This window comes from Gopherus flavomarginatus, chromosome 3 (genome assembly GCF_025201925.1).
Source record: "Gopherus flavomarginatus isolate rGopFla2 chromosome 3, rGopFla2.mat.asm, whole genome shotgun sequence".
NCBI classification, from domain to species: domain Eukaryota; kingdom Metazoa; phylum Chordata; order Testudines; family Testudinidae; genus Gopherus; species Gopherus flavomarginatus.
The window spans coordinates 173,452,669-173,475,743 of record NC_066619.1 but is presented as its reverse complement, the minus strand read 5'-3'; the positions used below and the strand labels follow the sequence as shown (position 1 = coordinate 173,475,743).

Below are 23,075 nucleotides of genomic sequence, written 5' to 3'. Positions count from 1 at the left end.
TTTTAGTTGGTGGCTGAAAGTAATGGCCAGTGGTGTTCTGTTATTTTCTTTGTTGGGCCTGTCCTAGGTGACTTCTGAGTACTATTCTGGCTCTGTCAATCTGTTTTTTTCACTTCAGCAGGTGGATGTTGTAGTTTTAAGCATGCTTGATAGAGATCTTGTAGGTGTTTGTCTCTGTCTGAGGGATTGGAGCAAATGTGGTTGTATCTTAGAGCTTGGCTGTAGACAATGGATCATGTGGTGTGTCCTGGATGGAAGCTGGAAGCATGTAGGTAAGTATAGTGGTCAGTAGGTTTCCGGTATAGGGTGGTGTTTATGTGACCATCGCTTATTTAGCACAGTAGTGTCCATGAAATAGACCGCTTGTGTGCATTGGTCTAGGCTGAGGTCGATGGTGGGATGGAAATTGTTGAAATCATGGTGGAATTCCTCAAGGGCTTCTTTTCCATGGGTCCAGATGATAAAGATGTCATCAATGTAGAGCAAGTAGAGTAGGGACATTAGGGGAAAAGAGCTAAGGAAACATTGTTCTAAGTCAGCCAGAAAAAGGTTGGCATACTGTGGGGCCATGCGGGTACCCATAGCAGTGCTGCTGACCTGAAGGTATATGTTGTCCCCAAATGTGAAATAGTTGTGGGTGATACCATTAATTTGATACAATTAAACTAGATACCATTAATTTGGGCTTGAATATGGGAGTGGCTGGGTCATTACACAAATTGAATCTATTTCCCCATGTTAAGTATCCTCACACCTTTTAGTTAACTATCTGAACTGGGCCATCTTGATTATCACTACAAAAGTTTCTTTCTTCTCCTGCAGATAACAGCTCATCTTAATTAATTAGCGTCTTAGAGTTGGTACGGCAACTTCCACCTTTTCATGTTCTCTGTATGTACATATATCTTCTTACTATATATTCTATTCTATGCATCTGATGAAATGGGCTGTAGCCCACGAAAGCTTATGATCAAATAAATGCGTTAGTCTCTAAGGTGCCACAAGTACTCCTGTTCTTTTTGAGGCTACAGACTAACACAGTTGCTACTCTGATACCAGATAAATTCAAAACACCAAGAAACTGTCACTTTTAAAATTGTTACTAAAGAAACATTTTTGTGAATAGTGAAGACTACCTGTATTCTGTATTAGAGAAGCCTCCATGTTTAATTTTCACTATAACATACCTTTCTGATAGCTTTCTGTAATATGAAACACACTTTCAAAAACAAAAATACTTTCCAAGAACATACCAAAATTCACCAAACACTCATCTTGCTATTTTTAATGAGAGGAATGCTCTGCCACTGCCAGGCATATTATATAAAAATCAGAGTCAGCCTAGTCGCCATATTTTAATAGGAAAGTGTTACTTCCAAATAAACTATTACCTTAAACAGTTATAAAAGAGTTATCACAGAGCACAAACACAATACATCCCCTGTTTCTTCCTTAATAGTTAATAGTTTTAAAAATGGCTGTCAAACGATTAAAAAAACTAAACACATGATTAATCACACCATTAAACAATAATAGAATACCATTTCTTTAAATAGTTTTGGATGTTTTTCTATATTTTCTAATATATTTATTTCAATTACAACACAGTATACAAAGTAGACACTGCTCACTTTATATTATTTTTTATTACAAATATTGGCACTGTAAAAATGTCAAACAAAATAAATAGTATTTTTCAGTACACCTCATACAAGTACTGTAGTACAATCTCTTTATGGTGAAAGTGCAACTTAAAAAAGTATATATTTTTTTAACATAACTGCACTCAACAAAACAATGTAAAACTTTAGAACCTACAAGTCCACTCAGTCCTACTCCTTGTTCAGCCCATTGCTAAGACAAACAAGTTTGTTTATATTTACAGGAGATAAGGCTGCCTGCTTCTTATTTACAATGTCACCTGAAAGTGAGAACAGGCATTCATGTGGCACTTTTGTAGCTGGTGTCGCAAGGTATTTATGTGCCAGACATGCTAAACGTTCGTATGCCCGTTCATGCCACAGCCACGTTTCCAGAGGAAATGCTTCCATACTGATGATGCTCATCAAAAAAAAAAAAGTGTTAATTAAATTTGTGACTGAACTCCTTAGGGGAGAATCGTATGTCTCTTGTTCTGTTTTACCAACATTCTGCCATGTATTTCATGTTACAGAAGTCTTGGATGATGACCCAGCACATGTTCTTTTTAAGAAAACTTTCACAGCAGATTTGACAAAACACAAAGAAGGTACCAATTTGAAATTTCTAAAAATAGCGACAGCATTCGACCCAAGGTTTAAGAATCTGAAGTGCCATCCAAAATCCGAGAGGGAAAAGATGTGTGCTTTTGGAAGTTTTAAAAGAGCAACACTTACATGCGAAACCATCAAAAAAGAAAATCAACCTTCTGCTGGTGGCATTTGACTCAGATGATGAAAGTGAACACGCGCTGGTCCGCTCTGCTTTGAATCGTTATCAAACAGAACGAGTCATCAGCATGGACGCATGTCCTCTGGAATGGTGGTTGAAGCATGAAGGGACATATGAATCTTTAGCGCTGATGGCATATAAATATCCTGCGACACTGGCTACAATAGTGCCATGAGAATGCCTGTTTTCAGTTTCAGGTAAAAGCAGCAAAGAATCCTGTGGTACCTTATAGACTAAAAGACATTTTGGAGCATGAGCTTTTGTGGGTGAATATCCACTTCCTCATCTGATGAAGTGGGTATTCACCCACAAAAGCTCATGCTCCAAAATGTCTTTTAGTCTATAAGGTGCCACAGGATTCTTTGCTGCTTTTACAGATCCAGACTAACACAGCTACCCCTCTGATACTCAATTTCAGGTGACATTGTAAACAAGAAGCAAGCAGCAGTATCTCCTTCAAATTATAACCAAACTTGTTTCTCTGTGTCTGAACAAGAAATAGGACTGAGTGGACTTGTAGGCTCTAAAGTTTACATTGTTTTGTTTTTGAGTACAGTTTTTTTTTGTACATAATTCTACATTTGTAAGTTCAACTTTCATGATAAAGATATCATGAAAGTTGAACTTACAAATGTAGAATTATGTACAAAAAATTGCACTACAGTACTTGTATTAGGTGAATTGAAAATACTATTTCTTTATTTTTGATTAAAAATATTTCAACTGTAAAAAACAAAAGTGAGCACTGTACACTTTGTGTTCTCTGTTGTAATTGAAATCAATAGATTTGAAAATGTAGAAAAAATCCACAAATATTTGTGGTGCTCGTGATTAATCACTATTAATTTTTTTAATCTCGACAGCCCTAGTTTCTACTTTAAAGCCAATTTACCTTACAAAATTCACACTCCTTTTTAAGATTCAAGACATAATAGACGATTGGGAGGGAATTGCTGGGATCTCTTTCTGTAGGACATATTTCTTTCAAAGGTTAAAGGTTAAAAGAAAGGCTAAAGAAATTAAAATATACGAAAAAATTGACACAAATTGATGAATTCCAGAATCCCACACGGCAAGTGCATAGAAAAATCTGCAGATTTCAATGAAAAAAAAATGGGGGGGGGGCAGGGAGGGAGGCAGGGAAAGAAAAGAGAGAGATGAGAACTTGTTGGGCAAAAGAGTAAATACCTAAAAGTTATCACTCCGTGTTATGCGGGTAACTGGATTACAGAGACCCCTTCAGCCAAACCAACTACATCTGCTTTTATGGAGCATTACTGTAGCCATGTCAGCCCCAGAATACTAAAGAGACAAGGTGAGTGAGATAATATCTTTTTACTGGACCAACATCTGTTGCTGAAAGACACAATCTTTCGAGATACACAGAGCTCTTCTTCAGGTCTGGGAAAGGTACTAAGAGTGACACTTGTCTCTTTCACCAATAGACGTTGGTCCAATGAAAGATATTACCTCTTACATCTGCTTTTGTTATGTGTAATGACAGAGCAATAAGACTGCTAAAGAGTCAGTCCAGGTAAAGGCACACTGCTGACTTGAAAACAAAATTCACACAATTTCTCCAATGTAAGCAACAAAGGAAAAATTTTACTGGGGCAGCTATCTTCACACATCAACAAAATCATTACTGTAAAATACCTTCTTGCAAAAAAAATGCAATTTCCCTAGGAAAGAAAACACTCACCATGCTTTCCTCTAGAAATGTCCACATACTGACAAAGTCTGGGATGGGTGATTGTCTTAAGGATTTGAAAACGACCCAAAATTTTGATGGAGTTTGGCGTGAGAGGAAGACCATTGCTTCCACAGACATCATGTGGCAGAGCTGAAGCAAAGAAAGTGGAGGCACCCATCACAGCATCCTTCAAGGGAAACATTTTCCCCCCTTTAATTCTTCCAAGCAATGCACACTCCTGAAAAGAAAATGAAAGATTTTAAGTGAATTTCTAGCTATGGCAAAAAGGGTTTGCTGATTAACAAACGATTAATATTGCCAAAATTTTTAGATAGAATAGATTAAAAGTAATAAAGCCACTGAAGCATCATCCTTAGCAAAACAAAACAAAAAATACACTTGTGCATCAGTATCACAATTTGCAGCCCTGTTGCATTACAAAAGTAATGGAGCAGCTAGATAGTGTTAAGCAATGTTTAGGGATTAAAATAAATTTTAGATTTATAGTGAAGACTGTGTTAATATCAAGTTAAATAAAGCAACCAACAAAAGAAGCTAAGCAGTCTTAAAATAAAACAGCGTCTGCATTATCTTGACGGTTAAAGATGGATTTTAAATGGAATGAAAGAAAAATATATTCCTAAAACCACATCACATACTAGCAGACCACACGTTAAGTTTCTCAAAATTCAACACTATTTGTTGAGTATCTTTAGTACCTCATATAACCCTTCATTACTGGAGTATATCAACATCTCATAAGTACAGTATTCAAAAATAGAAAATAATAGTTTCTCTTCCCCTCCTACTTCTTTCCCAGCCAAATAGGAGAAACAGCTTGATTAGTTGGTAGGTTTTGTTTGTTTATGTTCATGTGTAAGAGTGGCAAGTGAGGTGTCTGTAAGTGAAAAAGTTATTGGAAATACTGATTTTAAAAAAATGAGCTTTGCTTTTAGTTCCGGAAGTGGTGAGTTCCATCATCATTCTTATCTCTTGGGGAAGCAAGTTTCCTAGTCTGGGCCAAGCATTACATGGCACTTCAATTAATTTACAGTTAAAATTTCACTAGCACTTCTTTTGAAAAATATGTAACTACTGGGCAATCCAAGAATAAAACAAAAACAAAAGTACCCTTCTCTCCCCCCGCTCTCCAAAAAATACATGTATGACAGATCAGGTTACACATACTCCCCAAAGTGGCACATGATGCCTCTTCAGCTGAATGCTAATGTCTTGAAGCGAAGGACCAAGTATCAGAATCTGATGCATCAGATTCTATGAATTTGCTTAACACATTTGCCCAGTCAGTTTTGGGCTGTGAAGCCTGGAAGCATAGGCCATCATTAGATATGACTGTCCCTGTTGCCAGGGCTTGAGAAAGAGACAGCATGTGCTTGTGCGTGCACATGGCATGTGAGAAAGACTACAAAGGTGAGTGGAAGGACAGAAAGGAAGATGGAGTAAGGAGTAAAATGAGTAACATGGAATTTTAACTTGGCATTCAGGGTGAACTTATTTAAAGGCAAGGCAATTTAAATCACCAAGTGGAATGTCTCAATTTAAATAAATAATTTTGATGAACATTTCAATAAATTTGTTAGTCTCTAAGGTGCCACAAGTACTCGTTCTTATTTCAGTTTGTAGTTCAGTTATTTTTTTTCTAAGAAAGGTACATCTTTTTTCTACTTAGAAGGCGACTCTATAAATATATACATCTATTTAAGCAACTCTATACCTTAATATTTTCAGATGCTTATTAATTGTACATTTTACTATGTTAATTAATAATTCATTTATGATTTTGTTAAACTTTTAGCTCATGATTTGTGTCAAGCCACATTACGATGGTAACTGGAATTTAATTAAACACACAAGACCACATATAATACTTATATTTATTAAACAAAACCTTAAATGTTTTGGATACATAAACTCCTATTATCAAAACATGTTTCATATTTACAACTAAAATGATTCACTAAAGAAACAGAAAGATTAACTGCAGTCAGTGAACCAAACTGATCATTTCAGGTCAGCCTGGGAAAACTTTCAAATATGCCTAAGTAAAAGTGACTAGAGCTTAAGTTCCTACTTGTTTAAGTCTCTTGAAAATGAGGTAACAGTCTCTTAAGTTACTTACTCCTTCAAACTTTTACAAATTAGTACATCGCAACCCTCCTTATTTTTATTCATACACCGGAAGAGAAAGACAAGTGTTCCTCCTTTTTCAACCCCCAATCTACTGAATTAGTCCAAATAAAGAAAATATTCTGAGCCTGCAGAAGAGGGCGCTGTCAAAAGCTGGTTTAGCACTTCAACAAACTCTGGATCCAGGTGCTTAGCTAGTGACTTCCACCAGTTGAATGGTGACTCTCTCTAAAACATCAGCAAAAATGTACTACTTGAATGGTTCACTTCCAGCCCTGAAATATATTATGGTTGGCATGATTGATGAGTGATTATTAGATTCCCATGGCATAGTAGCAGCATGTTTTTCAGCAGTTAAGCACCTTCCCTTTGTACTTTGGGTTGACAATACTGGCAAGAAAATCTGCTTCTTTACTGCCTGCAATTTAAGTTTGTTGTTGAGTATTTCTCCCATGTCTCTTGAAGTTCTTTCCAAATTTCAGCAGCAGTGGCAATACAGCAGAATTTTTTCTGAAGTTATCAAAGGCTATGGAAATATGTTTCAGTATATTCAGCATATCTTTACATTTCTCTTTAGTCCCATGTTATCTACTTTGCTTGTGATAGTTCCATCAATTTTGTCACCGTTTTGCTCACAAATTGCCATCTGAATAGGCCTGCTCTTAATAACTAGTTCAAAACACTGAATTCCATCGCACACCTTGGGGAAGAATTAATTTGGATCCTCCTGCTCTCTTCAGAAAAAAAACGAAACAAAGTGGTTGTTATAGAAATAATTTCAGCAACATTGTCCTTTATTCTTAAGTCTTTGGCTGAAAGATGCACCAAATGAGCACTGCACAGTGCTAGGTTATAAGTGTCAGGTTCCTTGCATTCTTTTTTTCTAGATTTCTTCTCATCTTTGCTACATTTGCAGCATTATCTGTGAAAAAACTGCACACTTGACATGTGAATTTTGGTTCAGTTTTAAATATTCTTCTATATAGGCCTTTCCTGATGTGTCAATTGTTTCTGAGAGATAAACAACCCCATCTTCTGTCGTCACACAAGCACATAATATTAGGTCATTGTGTACACTGAGTCTTGATCAATAGAGCCGATTCACAATCCCATCAATGTTTTTTGCACACTGTTCAATTTCCTTCTCATACACACATTCAGCAACTTTCTAGCAATGTCTTCTTTGCTAGGTGGAGAATAGCTTGGTCACAATGACTGAACTATGTCACTGAATTGTTTATTCTGAACAAGACAAAAGGAAGAATCTGTTGCATAAACAAACTGAACAATCTTTTCATCTGTGGTGGTTTGCTAGAATTTGGTGGTCCTGATTATGATCGGTGGTTTTACTGGATGATGAAGCTTTTTGTTTTTTTAAACACAAAGGTAATTTATTGTCTGACATATGTTTAGTTGGAGCACTGCTGGTGGTACAGTAGAACCTCAGAGTTACAAACACCTCACGAACATTCGTAACTCTGAACAATACATTATGGTTGTTCTTTCAAAAGTTTACAACTGAACATTGACTTAATACAGCTTTGAAATTTTACTATACAGAAAAAAAATGCTGCTTTCCTTAATTTTTTTTAAGTAGTTTATGTTTAACACAATACTGTACTGAATTTGTCTTTTTTTTCTTTTGGTCTCTGCTACTACCTAGTAGTGTACTTTCGGTTCCAAATGAGGTATGTGGTTGACTGATCATTTTGTAACTCTGGTGTTCGTAACTTTGAGGTTCTACTGTACCTGCAGATGACACTGAAGTTGTAGACACTGCAAATGATGGAGACTCACAACCTCTTATGTTAAAACTCCTAAGCTAAAAGAAAATAGGGCTGTTGATTAATTGTAGTTAACTCATACATTTAACTCAAAAAATTTAATCACGATTAAAAAAATCACAATTAATCGCAGTGTTAAACAACAGAAAACCAATTGAAATTTTGAAATGTATTAAATATTTTTGGATGTTTTTGGATATTTGCACTTTAAAAATGATAAAAAAAATTGTACAGTATTTTTCAATTCACTTCATACAAGTACTGTAATGCAATCTCTTTATCACGAAAGTACAACTTACAAATGTAGATTTTTAACACATAACTGCAAAAATAAGAGTAAAAAACAAAACAATGTAAAACTTCAGAGCCTACAAGTCTACTCAGTCCTACTTCTTGTTCAGCCAATTGCTAAGACAAACAAGTTTGTTTACATTTATGGGAGATAAGGCTGCCTGCTTCTTATTTACAATGTCACCTAACAGTGAAAACAGGAGGTCACATGGCACTTTTGTAGCCGGCATAGCAAGGTATTTACGTGCCAGATATGGTAAACATTCATATGCTCCTTCATGGTTCAGCCACCATTCTAGAGGACATGCTTCCATGCAGATGATGTTTGTAAAAAATAAACAAACACATTAATTAAATTTGTGACTGAACCGCTTGGTGTAGAATTGCATATCTGTTTTTCCTGCATCTTGCCATATATTTCATGTTATTGCAGTCTTGGATGATGACCCAGCACATGTTGGTTTTAAGAATACTGTCAATGCAGATTTCACAAAATGCAAAGGTACCAATGTGAAATTTCTAAAAATAGCTACAGCCCTCGACCCAAGGTTTAAGAATCTGAAGTGCCATCCAAAATCTGAGAGGGATGAGGTGTGGCACGTGCTTTCAGAAGTCTTAAAAGAGCAACACTTGGATGCGGAAACTACAGAACTCGACCCACCAAAAAAGAAAATCAGCCTTCTGCTGGTGGCATCTGATTCAGATAATGAAAATGAACATGTGGTCTGCTCTGCTTTAGATCGTTATCGAGAAGAACCCATCTTCAGCATGGACACGTCTTCTGGAAGGGTGGTTGAAGCATGAAGGTACATATGAATCGCTAGCGCATCTGGCACATAAATATCTTGCAATGCCTGCATGGCTCTGTTGTAGCTAACACCTGTTCTCACTTTCAGGTGACATTGTAAGCAAGCAGCAGGCAGCATTATCTCCTGCAAATTGTAACCAAATTGTAACAAATTGTTTGTCTGAACGACTGGCTGAAGCAGGACTGAATGGACTTGTAGGCTCTAAAGTTGTACATTGTTTTACTTTTGAATGCCTTTTTGTGTGTACTTAATTCTACATTTGTAAGTTGCGCTTTCATGATGAGATTGCACTACAGTACTTGTATTAGGTGAATTGAAAAATCTCTCGTTTTTTATAGTACAAATATTTGTAATAAAAATAAATATAAAGTGAGCACTGTACACTTTGTAGTCTGTGTTGTAACTGAAATCAATATATTTGAAAATGTAGAAAATAACCAAAATATTTAAATAAATGGTATTCTATTATTGTTTATCAGCATGATTAATCGCGCAATTATTTTTAATCACTTGACAGCCCTAAAAAAAAAGTCACTCTCCCTCATTGAGGGCTACTCAGTTCACCGCTTTAAAAAAAAAGGGAGGTTATAAATAATCAATTCCTCCTACTGCAGCTGTTTATATCACTTATACAATTTATTCTAAACCCAGTTTTAAAAGGAAATTAACTAACAAATAAGGATTATCTAAATCTATTTAAACCCTTATCTCTAGCACCATACCAAACAGTGAAGTTCTGGAACAGCCTTCCAAGGGGAGTAGTGGGGGCAAAAGACGTATCTGGCTTCAAGATTAAACTTGATAAGTTTATGGAAGGGATGATATGATAGGATAGATTAATTTTGGCAACTGATCTTTGATTATCAGCAGGTAAACATGCCCAGTGGTCTGTGATGGGATGTTAGATGGGATGGGATCTGAGTTACTGCGGAGAATTCTTTCCTGAGTGCTGGCTGGTGAGTCTTGCCCACGTGCTCAGGGTTTAGCTGATCACCATATTTGGGGTCGGGAAGGAATTTTCCTCCGGGGCAGATTGGCAGAGGCCCTGGAGATTTTTCGCCTTCTTCTGCAGCGTGGGGCATGGGTCACTTGCTGGAGGATTCTCTGCTGCTCGAGGTCTTCAAAGCACAATTTGAAGACTTCAATAACTCAGACATAGGTTAGGGGTTTGTTATAGAAGCGGATAGGTAGGATTCTGTGGCCTGCTTTGTGCAGGAGGTCAGACTAGATGATCACATTGGTCCCTTCTGACCCTAAAGTCTATGAGTCTAGGATTTTGGAAAAAAAAAAGTTAAAATTCATAACTTCCTAGGTGAAGATTTCCTGTTTAAAAGTAAAGTTTTATTGGGATGTTTGATTATCAATAAAATAAAATAAGTCGACTTCAGAAGTTCACCAGTAACAGTAAAAACATAACTGATAAATATTCCCATAACAAAGTAACATACCAATTATATTTTGAAAACGTTTTGAAATTCATAAGTAAAGTAATCCACCCAAAACACAAGTATAGGATAATAATTTAAATGATCATTTACTAGCATAAAATATGGCAGGCAGTCCATAGGAATGGCGCATAAATAAATTTACTAACTAGTTGATCCAGACTATTCAGGCATGTCCACATAATCATCTTTAAAATCATTACCCTCTGAAAAGCATTTTTTTATAATACTGTTTCATTCGGACAGCCAGACCTTGCATCTCTCTGTTGCACTGTTTACATTTGGCATGTGTTCCTTTTTTACCTAGCGGGACAGGAATTTCTTGAAAATATTCCCAAATAGGGTCTTTTTTTTACAATCTGCAGCCATTGCAGGTTTTTTTTGTCCAGTTCCAAGGTACTATGAAGATTGTGGTCCCTTCTTCCCAGTGTTCTGCTTTGACCTCAGCACTGCTCCTTTCTGGCTGCACCCACTGCTATTTCTCACTTTTTACATAACTCCCACCCCCACCCCAGAAAAAATCAAAAAATTCTGCAGTGCAAAAGGCATGTGGATTGTCTATCTGTTTAGAGACAGAGGGAGGTCGCTGAGAAATTAATTGTGTATGTATCTCTGTGTACATATGCAGTAAGACATTGTAAGGCCATTTACCTGAAGTGCCCAGAACCATCCAGAAATTAAGGGCTGCTAGTCACTGGGTGGATCAGTATTTATCCATGAGCAAATTCCCCTGGTAGGTGGAGTCATAAATATTCAAAATTTGAGAACTAAGCCATCAGAGCTCAGGTAAGGAGAAGCTATAAAATAGGAATATGAGCCCAGCCAGGCAGGCTCAGTGGATTATTCTGATGAGATACATGTGGGAGTCAGAAGCTGAGTTTCAATGTGTGATGACTTGGCCAGTCTCTTGCACCTAGCAGCCCAACCCAACCCCCAGTGTTCTCTACATGCCAGTCAGTTTTCCATAATCTTAAGAATGACATGAAACAACACACTTAGTAAAATAAAATTGTTTAGAAAGTACTGAGGAATCTGAATACTTGGGTTTTTTTCCCCTTTCTAGCTTAATATTGCCCTGTAGCATTACATTAAGGTAATTCTGTCACTGAGAAAGTTATCCAAGAAAAATAAAGCATGGAATACTAAAAAAATATGCTAGTCAACAGTAGCTCTTTACTGAAGGAATGCCACGTTGTTCATAGCCACCTTCTCAGCTTCCCTTTGTGAATCACTCTCCCTCTGAGTTAAAACAAAAAATTAAAATAAACATACACTGAATGTAAAAATAACTGACTGGAGTGTAAATATAACAAATATATGGGCTGTATAGTTAACGTTTAGGTAACGTGTGCTGTATTTAAGCTAACGCTGCCTAACTGTACACACTGAAATTTGATGTTTGACAAAAGAAATGGAACTTCAGATTTGACGTTTCTTCATATTTTGAAAATCCTGATTTGCAACAACAAAAATGAGACGATATTTGGCCATTTTGGTTTAAATTTTAAACAAGATTGTTGTACACAGCAAATATAATCTACAAACATATGACAGAATTAAGTATTTGTTCTGCCAAAATGAATGCATTAAAAATACTAAATTCAGAAGTAATCTCAGATATTCTGTGCCATTATGTAGTTGCTATCTTAAGAAAATAAATGAGAAACAGCATAGTCTAACTTTTTATAGTAATGCTTTATTATATTACCCAACACAGATTTTTTTTAAAGATATACTTTTTTTTTGTATTTCTTCAGTTAAGTGTACATTCATTTGACCCTGATCCTACATAGACAGACATTAGCACATCAGTGACTTCAGGGAGTGCAGGGGTCTGCCTGTATAGAGCAAGACACAATATCAACACTTTAACTGTATGTCTTCTATAAAGTAAGGCCCTGATTATGCAAACTCTTACACACACAGTCTTGTGCTTACAGTTAAACACATTCCCAAGTGCTTGCGGGACTGGAGACTTAACATATAAACCAACTCATTCACCCCATAGACACACATGCTTGTTTGGTTTTGAGTGTACACAAAGCCTTTTTGCTACAGAGAAATATAACAATTCTATAAGCTATAAGAACCCATTATGATAAGCAAAGCAATTATTATTATTATTATTTTTGCAATACAACTAGACATGAATAAAACTTTAAACAAACAACTGTAGTTTAGGGGGAAAAAGATGACTGTTTATTTGTACCTCAGCATTTTCAAAATGGCAAAAAATGAAGTAGTTGCTTCCAGTAATGATATGCTAAGTATCTGAGGTAGAAAAGACGCATGATAGGCTAACACATCCGCTAAGAAGATCTTGCGCAGAAACTTTAGTCTCAGAAGTGAACCATGCTGCATCCCATGCCTAGAACATACTCCCAATTCCATGATCTCCATTCAAATAAATCTTAAAATCCCACTTCCATTACAGGACCCACAAACACTAACCAATACCAGTAATAGCCTATTACCACCCTAATATTTTTAATAAGTTCATATGTGAGATGAACACTACTAATGGGTCTCCTGGTACCTTTTTCTTTTAAAGTCTTTCTCAGCAAATGTAGTAGGTATTAGAACTAGAATGTCCACCTCTAATTATAGGAAACAGAAATACAAATATACGTTTCTAAATTTTGCAAATATAGGTACTTTGTTTCTTATTTAAATCATGCAATTTTCCAGAATTAAAATAGACTAAAACAATCCTGCCTTTAAAGTAATAATTAAAAAAATAGGAGCAACCAAACATGTCTAATGTAGTTGATTATCTTAATCAAATCCATATCTTAAAAGAAATTATTTCATGAACCATCCTCTGTTCCATTCCCAATCCCTTAACATTCCCACTGCAACTACAGCAATTGCTAATTTAGAAAAAGTAAGATTAAGGAGAAAAAGCATTTTTAGCTGTCTTTATTAAAATGTAGCAGCTGGAAGCAAAAAACAAAAACCAGACCATGTGATCAATCAGCTATCAATGACCACGAGCAAGCACTCCACAGCGCTGAGTTTGGGAACTACTCATTTAAAACTGGTATTCATAATAAAAATATGCAAAAATAGTTAACTGGCTGGACAAAACTCAGTTTCAATAACGTAATAAAAGTACAAGAGATACAGGGGAGCCTCTTTGGACATAAAAGGCAGTGAATTAGGCTCTGGTGGTCAAATGTATCATACAAACACTTAAATTACTACCTTGACATCTTTCCACCTTTTTGTAAACTAGTTAGATATACTTACATGAAATTACACAGTGTAAACTTTAATGGAAACAATACTGCTTCACTAAACTGCTTTTACCAAAAATTTCAGAAATCTGAATGTAATTAAGTGTGAGATTCTGACCAAGAACTTCCCACTGTAAAGACTTTTCTTGAGAATGAAAATGTGATAGCTTTTAAGTATGCTTAAATAGCCTTACTTCTGTCATAAACAGATAGCTAAGGGTTAATGTCTCTTTCACCTGAAGCACCTGACCAGAGGACAATCAGGAAACTGGATTTTTTTCAACTTTGGGTGGAGGGAATTGAGTGTCTGTGTCTTTGTTTTCTGGCTGCCTGCTTTCTCTGAGCTTTGGAGAAGTAGTTTCTTTTTTTTAGTCTTCTGTTTCCAAGTGTAAGGACAAAGAGATCAGATAGTAAGTTATATGGTTTCTTTTCTTTGGTATTTGCATGAATATAAGTGCTGGAGTGCTTTGATTTGTCTTCTTTTTGAATAAGGCTGTTTATTCAATATTCTTTTAAGCAATTGACCCTGTGTTGTATCATCTAATACAGAGAGAACATTTGTATGTATTTTTCTTTCTTTTTATATAAAGCTTTCTTTAAGACCTGTTGGAGTTTTTCTTTACTTCAGGAAATTGAGTCTGTACTCACCAGGGAATTGGTGGGAGGAAGAAGTCAAGGGGAGATCTGTGTGTTGGATTGCTAGCTTCCTCTTTTAAAAAGTCCCTTGGCTACACAGATGATCTTTGAAATGAGAAGCAATCCTTCTACAAGTACAAAATAGCTATCCAAACTAGCTGAGGAACCAAATGTAACCACCTACATATTTTAATATTTAGGTAGATTTAAGAAAAAAGAAAATAAGTGGAATCAGTTTTACAGAAATATACTGGATCTGTCAAACTTATTGTACAATGACAGTAACAGATTTATTGTATCATTTATTAAGTTTAGCAGACATAAACCTTATAAGTCCTGCAACTAAATACTGTAGTCATACTTTGTTTATTTCACATTTCAGTTATATTCACTCTGCAATAAGATACCTGCCTGTAATTTTCAAGAATTCCTCTTGATTTTACTTTCAATTCTTTTTTTTTCCCCAATTCCAATTTTTGTTCATTAGATTTTGCAAAAATAATTGTTGACAAATCTCAGATGTGGTCTGTTCATTAAAGAAAAAATTATGTAAAAAGACTGTGTATTTGGTGAGTCCTTGAGGACAATCCAACAACTAGATCTCAGCTCAGACTGAACAAGAATTGAGGAAGAGGCTTATTTATACCATACAGAAGAGCTAAACATGCTCATGTCTCCTGCCCCTTCACGTCCCAGGGTGTCCATTATTTTCATTACAGAACAATGCAACTTGTAAAACAGTGAAAGCAAGAAACTACGCAGACACCATCACTCCCCAGTCTCTCTTATTGGAAGGAGGATGCAAAAGTGGGAAAAGATTAATCGGAAATTGTTTTATGTTTGTTGTATGTACGTTTTAGCCTCACTCTTTCTAACAACGAAATCCAGGCATGGAACAAAGTGAGAAAGTCTTCTAAAAGAAGTAGTTAAAGCCCCTTTTTCTATAAAGGTTAAAACTAAAACAGACTACTAGAAGATTGAGGCTTTTTGTTTTGTTTTTAAATCAAACATTTTCATATTTCAGACCATCAAGAGCCTCGTATGGACACTTATGGTCCCAATTCCTTAGTTACAACTATGGCATTTCGTTAAAAGAAAAGTAATATTTGGAAACTATTAAGAAAACAACATAAAAATAATTAATTCTAATATGTTGGATGCAGCTGCTTGATCACTTCCCTCAATTCTGAATGCACAATATTTGTTTCTTCTCTCCCAGGGCCATGGCATTCTCACTGCAGCAAGGCATGCTTTACTATCTCCAGGTTACTTTGCACTTAAAAAGTTCTGTCCTCCTTTATATTTACTACCCCTTCAATTCAGGCATCATCCACAAACATTCAGGGAATAAAAGACATGAAGCAGCTTCCCAGGGTGAAGATTTATTTTAATTAGAATTGTTGAACTGCTGCAGGAAAGCTTGCAAGTCTCAGACTGGGCGAGGACTTGATACACTTATCCGTTACCTACTAGCCAGCAGCAGATAGGAAATTTGAGAGTAGGCCCAGCAGAAGAGCCAAAGGCAGCACATCGTGAGAAAGTAGTCTCACCTCAAGAAAATGGGCAATGGAAACATTGTTTTCCCAAGACCCTGATCAGGGGGCTCTATCTTTATTTAGGTAACTGTTGGGTAATAAATTTTATGCCTCTCCCTCTCATTATAGACTGCTGGAAGGAAGACGCTCTCTGCCTTCATCCTTTCAGCAGTTAGGAATCCACTACTCTGCTACTCCCAAAACTCTCCTCTACTTCAGCTGTCATTTTGGGGGCATCCTCACCCATTAATAGTTGGACTCCATCTCGGCCCTTGCTCACAGATTACCATGCAACCACATTGACTTGACTTTTATCGGTTTTGCTATACTTTCTAGGGTTTTGAAAAGCAGAAGAGAAAGTGAAAGGAAGTCATGTAAATTTACTCTGCACCTACTTGGCAAAGCTACCAAGAGCAATAGTCTCTGTAGCTCTCTATCCGCAGACTCTAGAAAGCAGCTCACTACAAGCTTATACTCACTTCATGATAAGTTTATCTTCGTAAGGAAAATGACTTAAAACTTCTTTTCGTTAGTTTTGCAAGAAATAATGCATTGGCTTCCACACTCACCACATTGTTTTCCCCTCACCTCTAGCAGGTGGAGTTCTCAGTCCTTGAAGCAAGTAGCAAGAAGAATCACTTCTTGAAAGACTGATAAGATTTGCAGTTTGGGGGCCATACAGAAGTGCTCTAAAGGCATCATTCTGAAAAGCACTGAAACAGCAATATCTTGCAAGGAAGAATCATGCACTGGCTCTCAGGAAGAGGATGGGCTAGATACAATCCTATACATCTTCTCTTTCTCCAAGGAACAGAATTTTATTCATTTTAATTGGGGAAATGGAAAAAAGCGACCAGAACGTGGACAGCTTAGGTGAAGGGGCAGCAGAATATTGTGCACAGGGCACATGAGTCTGGCTGCAGAGACCCCACCAGGGGTACGTCGCGCGGGGCCCAGCAGGGTAGTGGCTGCAAGGACCCTCCTCCCCCGGGAGCACGGCGCGCGGGGAGCAGCAGAGCCTGGTGGGAGAGCAGCGAGTCCGCAGCGGAGTGGGGCAAGACAGGACACAAGGACGGGTACCTGCTACAGCTGCTGGGCGCGAGGCACGAGCCACCTACAAGGGCCCTCGCGCCGCCGCTGTTACTCCAAACATTGCTGCGTGTCTCCGAAACTCCCCGACCCTTTACGAGGACGTCACCGCCTCCCGAACGCGAGCGCCCACCCTCTCCGCGAACAGGTGCCGCAGAACTGACTGCCCCCTTGCATCTCTTACCTCAGCACTAAGCGCCGGCGCTAGGAAAGGACCCTGGTTTCTCTTGCGGGGAAAGAGGGTGACATCGCTGATGCCTAGCGACTGTAATTATTTATAAAGTGAGGTTCTCCCCGTGAGAATTCAGGGTACAGACGTGGGCTCTTTGCGGAGGGTATGTAGCTATTGTAAATGGCTCGTTAGGGGAGCTAAGGTTGCACAATCCATTTCAGTGGCAGGCATTCTTGAGGGCAGCCCCGAGGGGTCCTTTCTCTCGCTCCTAATCCGGGCGCCGTGGTGGAGGCGGTGGCCTGGGCTCTGGCGTTCCCCGGTTCATGTGAGTTTTTTTCGGGTCGGGCTGTGTTCTCTTGTGCTGATGCGCGGGGCCGAACGCGACGGGGCCGCCATTGTTCCTTCTCCCTTCCCCTTCCCCCCCCCCCGGTGTGCATGCGGAGCCGCGAGCCAGGTTCAGCCCCGCCCTGGACCGCGCATATCCCCCTCCCCCCGAGCAGTTTCGCCAGGGTAGTGGCCGGCTCTGCCCCCGGAGGTGACTGCACTGTGGGCATCGTGGGGCCGACAGTTACCGAGCCCGGCCCGGCCCGTTGTGACCGGTTCTGGCCTTTCCCGGTGTTCCGGGCTCTGCAGGCCACTTTCTCGGTGGCTGCGCTTCCCCGCGGCCTGCCGCGCTGTCGGTTAGGAGCGCTCCGCTCAGCAGATGCGGCGCCGGAGGGCCTGGGGTCCGGCTCCCTCCCCGCTGCGCTGGCCCGTCCGAGCTAACGGTCCTTAACGGCAGCAGGCGCCTGCTGCGGGCATTGTTGCTGGCAGAGCCTGATGTTGGCCGGGCAGGCGGCGCCAAGTCTGTCCTGCCTCCTCCTGCAGGGACCCGGGTGCTGCCGGGCAGGCTCCACAGTAGCTTCCCTTTTGTCAGACAACGCAGGCTCCGGATGAAGTGTGCAAGTCGGTCGCCGTTAGGGCAGCCCCCGTGTCGCTGTGGTGTTTGTTTCACGGTATTCAGTGATCAGCTGCGTGTCTTTGTACCAGCAGTGTCCAGCCGCATAATAGGAGTTATCTGGGGAAGCTGTAGACTTTGATGCTTTAAGCAGCTGGAGCTATATGGGACCACGTGTGAGAACTGTATAGATAAACACCTTAGGTGTATGTTTAAGGATGAGTAGTGAAATAGTTAAACGCTTACATTTATGTTATTAAACTTCACGTTTCAGGGCTAGCAATCTATCAAATGACAGTTAATGCCCCTTGAGTTACTGTTTCAGACTGTCTGCAGGCTCAGGAAGTCAGTACTGTTTTGATTAACACTTGGGTTATAGTTTTAAGGCTCTTTTTGCATTAGAGGTATTATTTTGTAAATGAAAGCTTAAATTCTGGAAGACAATTCTGTGGTAAAGGATGGATGAGTATATTCTATAGCCACAAAATACATGGGGCCTTGAATGTCATTTAGAATGCAGACATAGAAGAAATCTGCTGACTGCAGAGGCATCATTTTGTATACAAACTTTTCTGACTACAACTATGATTTTATACACTTGCACTTTTTGGCTTAATATAGTACAAATAGGAATGAATGAAGTAGCATAACAACTCGTTCACCCCACCCTCAATAGAGACATTTGAAAAGGTTAAAAATATGAATACATACATACATTTTAAATCTTAGAGTATATTTTGGATTACGTAAGTGATATGGGACTACACCGCTTTCTGCAGCCCCCATTGGTCTGGAGCAGTGAATCGTGGCCACTGGGAGCCACTATCGGCCGAACCTGCGGACGTGGCAGGTTAACAAACCATCCTGGCGTGCCAGGGGCTTTCCCTGCACAAGCGGCCGAACAAGTTTGAGAACCACTGCTGTAGATTTAAAAACAAAGAAGCAGTAATTAATATTTTAAAATAACAGTTGTTTTATCCTTACATTTCTATGGTCTAGGATTGGCATACATCTGTTGTGAAGGGAGGGTGTCTATAACTGATGTCAATTATGTTAAGGCTCTCCTTGAACTCTGTGTGGCATCTGAGGGATATTGTACCACGATCTCCTTCCTGCACCAGGGAGTTAACTTCGAGGCCCTTCTCAGCGCTTCATGTGTCTATAACTCACAATAAGGACATCCAGTTACAGCTCACCATCTGGAGTCATGCTGACTTTGCTCATCAACTTGAAACATGCAAGGTTGTCTGTCTACTCCCTCTTTCTTTTAGCCATATATTGCTCTTTGTTAGCTAACCCTCATGGCCCAGACCAAGCTGTGGACTCTGAAAAGTTCTTAACAGAAACTGTAGTTAAGATCTTACATACACATTCCTGGCTTTTGGCCCTTCAGATTCATTCCGCATCCCATGCAGTTTACTGTTTGTTGCTCTTTCAGTGGAGAGCATAAAAGGCAATTTCTTTCTACCCTTCATGAATGGTCAGATGTCATGAATGCTTTTAATAAAACTTTAATCCCCAGTGCCTTTGGTCAGAAATGACATCTTGTCTTTGTTATGCACTCTTGATGTTCTCCACCTGCTGACTGCTATCCTTAACTGAAAGGATAGTTGCATTTCAGAGGTTTAATATATATTGGATGTAAGACACGGCATAAGTATACAATTATATTATCCTTAATTGACAATTGTATCATGCTTCTTATGTTTGGAGAGCTTTATGAACCATGGGAAAGTTTTATAAACAATATTCCAATTACAGAAGTTACTAAGTGTCTGATATAGGCAAACTACCTGCTTTATAATACTCGGTAGAGAATGACAACTGCCTTGCTGTGATGTGCCAAGATCACCTTTCCCTCTCCCTCTAACATGACCTTGGAAGAATTTCATTTCACTGTCTTGCAAGTTGTAAACATGACCCTGGTCATGGCCAATAATCAGATTTTCTGTTTTATTGCTCTTCACTCTCATTTCCAATATTGTCTTATTGGCACAGTTCAGTCCACAGAATTTTCGTTATGCTTTGAGGAGGTTGGAAATTATGAAGAAAGAATTACCAGAGCCTCCATTAGGAATCAAAGGGCTTATTTACACTACCAGGCAACGATTGATCCAGCGGGGATCGATCTATACTAGACGCAATAAATTGACCACTGAGCGCTCTCCATAGACTCCACCAGAACAAGAAGCACAAGCAGAGTCGACAGGAGAGCGTCAGCTATCGATTTTCCGCAGTGAAGACACTGCGGTAAGTAGATCTAAGTACGTCGCCTTCGGCTATGCTATTCACGTACCTGAAGTTGCAGGTAATGTAGACAAGACCCTGGATTAATAGGTGATACAATTTATGTATAATCGGGCAGCCATTAGTTAGTAAAGCATGATGTGGTTAATCTTTCTTCTTCAGCTGTTATATCTAGTGTCTACAGAGACCTGTCTCATCTTAATTCAATACATGATTATTTTTCATATCTATGGTAGCTATTCTATCCATCCCCACCAAGGGTATCAGTACTTTCCATTACTTTAATTCCATATAGAAATACAGGACTTGAAGATGTCATATGCTTCATTGGTTGTTGGTAATGACAAGATTTCCTTTAAAAACTTGGAGGGAGAGTGTTTTAAATTGAAATGTAATAAGATTATGCAGCCTTTTTAAAGTGATTTGAAAATACACTTTTGAATTTGTTAGCAAAATATTAGGTGGAATATTGTATAACTCCAGTGAAGGGGCTGGTAGCATAAAATGCTCCAGTTCTGAAACAGTGAGTGGAGCTGCATGTTTAATTTTAACAGATGTAATTCAGAAAATTAGTAATGAAAATCTTAGAGCAAATCAACAGAGGCACAGTTGTTTCCTTTTTGATTTACTACCTTTACTTCATTGGGAATTACTTTGTTTCTTTTGAGAGAATAATAGGGCCCCATGGATCTTGAACTGTCTTGCACATCAGACATTGATATGTGGTGATAAATGTTCCTGTGCTGGGAAACGACATACTAGCTAGATTTCAGAGACATGGAAAAGACCTTTTTGGCTTATTCTCTATTATACATTTCTTAGTACCTTCGGTAAAAGCAATTTAAAAAAATATTTGGGATAAAATGGGAACACAAGTTTTCACTCCTAATGCTGAGACCAGGAGATAAGTTTAAAGGGACAGATTAGAAATGAAATATTTTGCTTACCCAGGAAGGAAAATAAAGATGTCTGTCATGTATGAAAATAGCAAGAGAAGCCACTGGAACTATCGGAGTCTTTTCTGACTTTTCTGTAGTTGCTTATATTCTTTATTTCAAGATTCATTGTTACAGATCATAAAACTTGAGTTGGAAATAAATTTGGGCTTAAAATGTACAAAAAATAATTAAACTTGGAAAAATAGGAGCCTTAATTGAGGTGATCCGACATGATTATAACTATAATTTTAACCTCTGACTGAACAGTGATAGTCTATGATTTGACACCTTTCATTAGATGAGAAATCTGTAGGATGGAAAAGGATGAAACAATGCATCAGTGTCTGTCCATTTTTGCAAGTTAGCGATGTTCTCCATAATAGTTTTTCTTCCAAATGTCTGTATGACTACTTAAGTCTATTTAGTTAGTTGATGTAACTGCTATGTATTTTACCTGACAGAGGTTGGAGCCACTACAGCTACAAACTTACATTGATTTCACACCCCTGAGCGATGTAGTTATAAAGCGATGCACCTGAATGATGTAGTTATACCAACCTAACACCAGTGTAGCGCTTCTCCTGTTGACGTAGATACCGCATCTCGTGCAGATGGATTATCTGCGCTGACAGGAGACATAGCATCTTCACTAAAGCACTAGAATGGCGCAGCTGCACTGGTGCAGCTTTTTAAGTGTAGACCTGCCCTAAGTTAATTGCCTAACATTATAAAGAGAAAAAACCAACCCCCTCCTGAAGCTTACCAGGCTCTTGCTAAATGCAACAAATCAATTCATGCTATCCTAAAATTCCATGTGAACTTGAGTGAAGGGGACCCCAGTGTATTAGAAGCTTTTGTGGCATCCTAGTTAGTGGTATGTCTGTGCCAGTTTTTGCTGTAAAGAAGATTTTAATATACGAAGTGGTTGATGCGACATAAAATAGGCCACAGTGCATTCCTAGCATTTTTCTGGTCATGTCCTTAATGTTTGATATCCTTGTTTTATTCATTTAATATTTTTGAAGACATCTTACCATGAAAATAACACACTTTATGCTGATTCTCAAAACTGGTAATTTTACTGATGTTGACATCCTGAAGAGTTTGAGCAACTAGTGGTGCAAGAGGGTCTTTCATTTTCTTCATAAAATCAGTGAAACCCTGCTGTTTGCAATTTTTGAATAATAAGAATTGTAATTTATTGAAGCATTCTGTAATTTTTTTAGACATGTGTTCCTCTCTCTAAGTATGCAGGCTCATCTAGTCTGTCAATCCTGGCTTTTATCCTTTTTTCTTTGATGTGTCTTGCATTTAATAATTTATTTACTCAGCAACTCATAAACAGTCTCTGCGTATATAACTCTAGTTATAATTTTCAGAAAATATTTCATTGGAGCATACTCCAATGATTCCCTGTGTTGATTTACGGCAATCTATTTTATGTATATTTTGTCCTGATGTTGACAGTTTGTGTTTTAACTGTTTATAAAGTTTTAACTTTTTGTCTTGCATTATTAAATAATTGTCTTGCCCCCCCATAATTTCATGCTATTAAAATTTATATTGATTGGTTAATTTCAACGGCTAATACAAAATAAATTCAGCTAAGCCTAGTTATAATGAAAATATGTGGCCTTCAGATATTTTTTTAAAAAGCATATCTACATTAATGGTTGTTTTCATAG

General features: G+C 38.2%; 3 protein-coding genes across 7 annotated transcripts in view; 2 read left to right on the top strand and 1 right to left on the bottom strand.

Annotated features, from left to right (window-relative positions):
* The window catches only part of TBCK (TBC1 domain containing kinase), a 180,532-nt gene extending 163,235 nt beyond the window's left edge, over positions 1–17,297 (bottom strand). For both annotated transcript variants that reach the window (XM_050944493.1, XM_050944494.1), the window contains exons 1-2: positions 17,088–17,297; positions 4,133–4,361 (exon numbers count right to left, since the gene is read on the bottom strand). In XM_050944493.1, coding sequence (XP_050800450.1) covers positions 4,133–4,325 — 193 coding nt within the window. In that variant the 5' untranslated portion in view covers positions 4,326–4,361; positions 17,088–17,297. The remainder of the gene's footprint in view (positions 1–4,132; positions 4,362–17,087) is intronic.
* The window catches only part of NPNT (nephronectin), a 665,225-nt gene that overhangs the window by 290,144 nt on the left and 352,006 nt on the right, over positions 1–23,075 (top strand). The window lies entirely within an intron of this gene.
* The window catches only part of AIMP1 (aminoacyl tRNA synthetase complex interacting multifunctional protein 1), a 66,464-nt gene continuing 60,899 nt past the window's right edge, over positions 17,511–23,075 (top strand). For 2 of the 4 annotated variants that reach the window (XM_050944536.1, XM_050944535.1), the window contains exon 1: positions 17,536–17,593. Coding sequence is in view for 1 of the 4 variants with exons in the window: in XM_050944534.1 (XP_050800491.1) it covers positions 17,592–17,593 (2 nt within the window). In the remaining 3 variants the exon portion in view is untranslated. Of the gene's footprint in view, positions 17,594–23,075 lie in introns of all 4 variants that reach the window. The other 2 variants (XM_050944534.1, XM_050944537.1) reach the window with 2 other exon arrangements.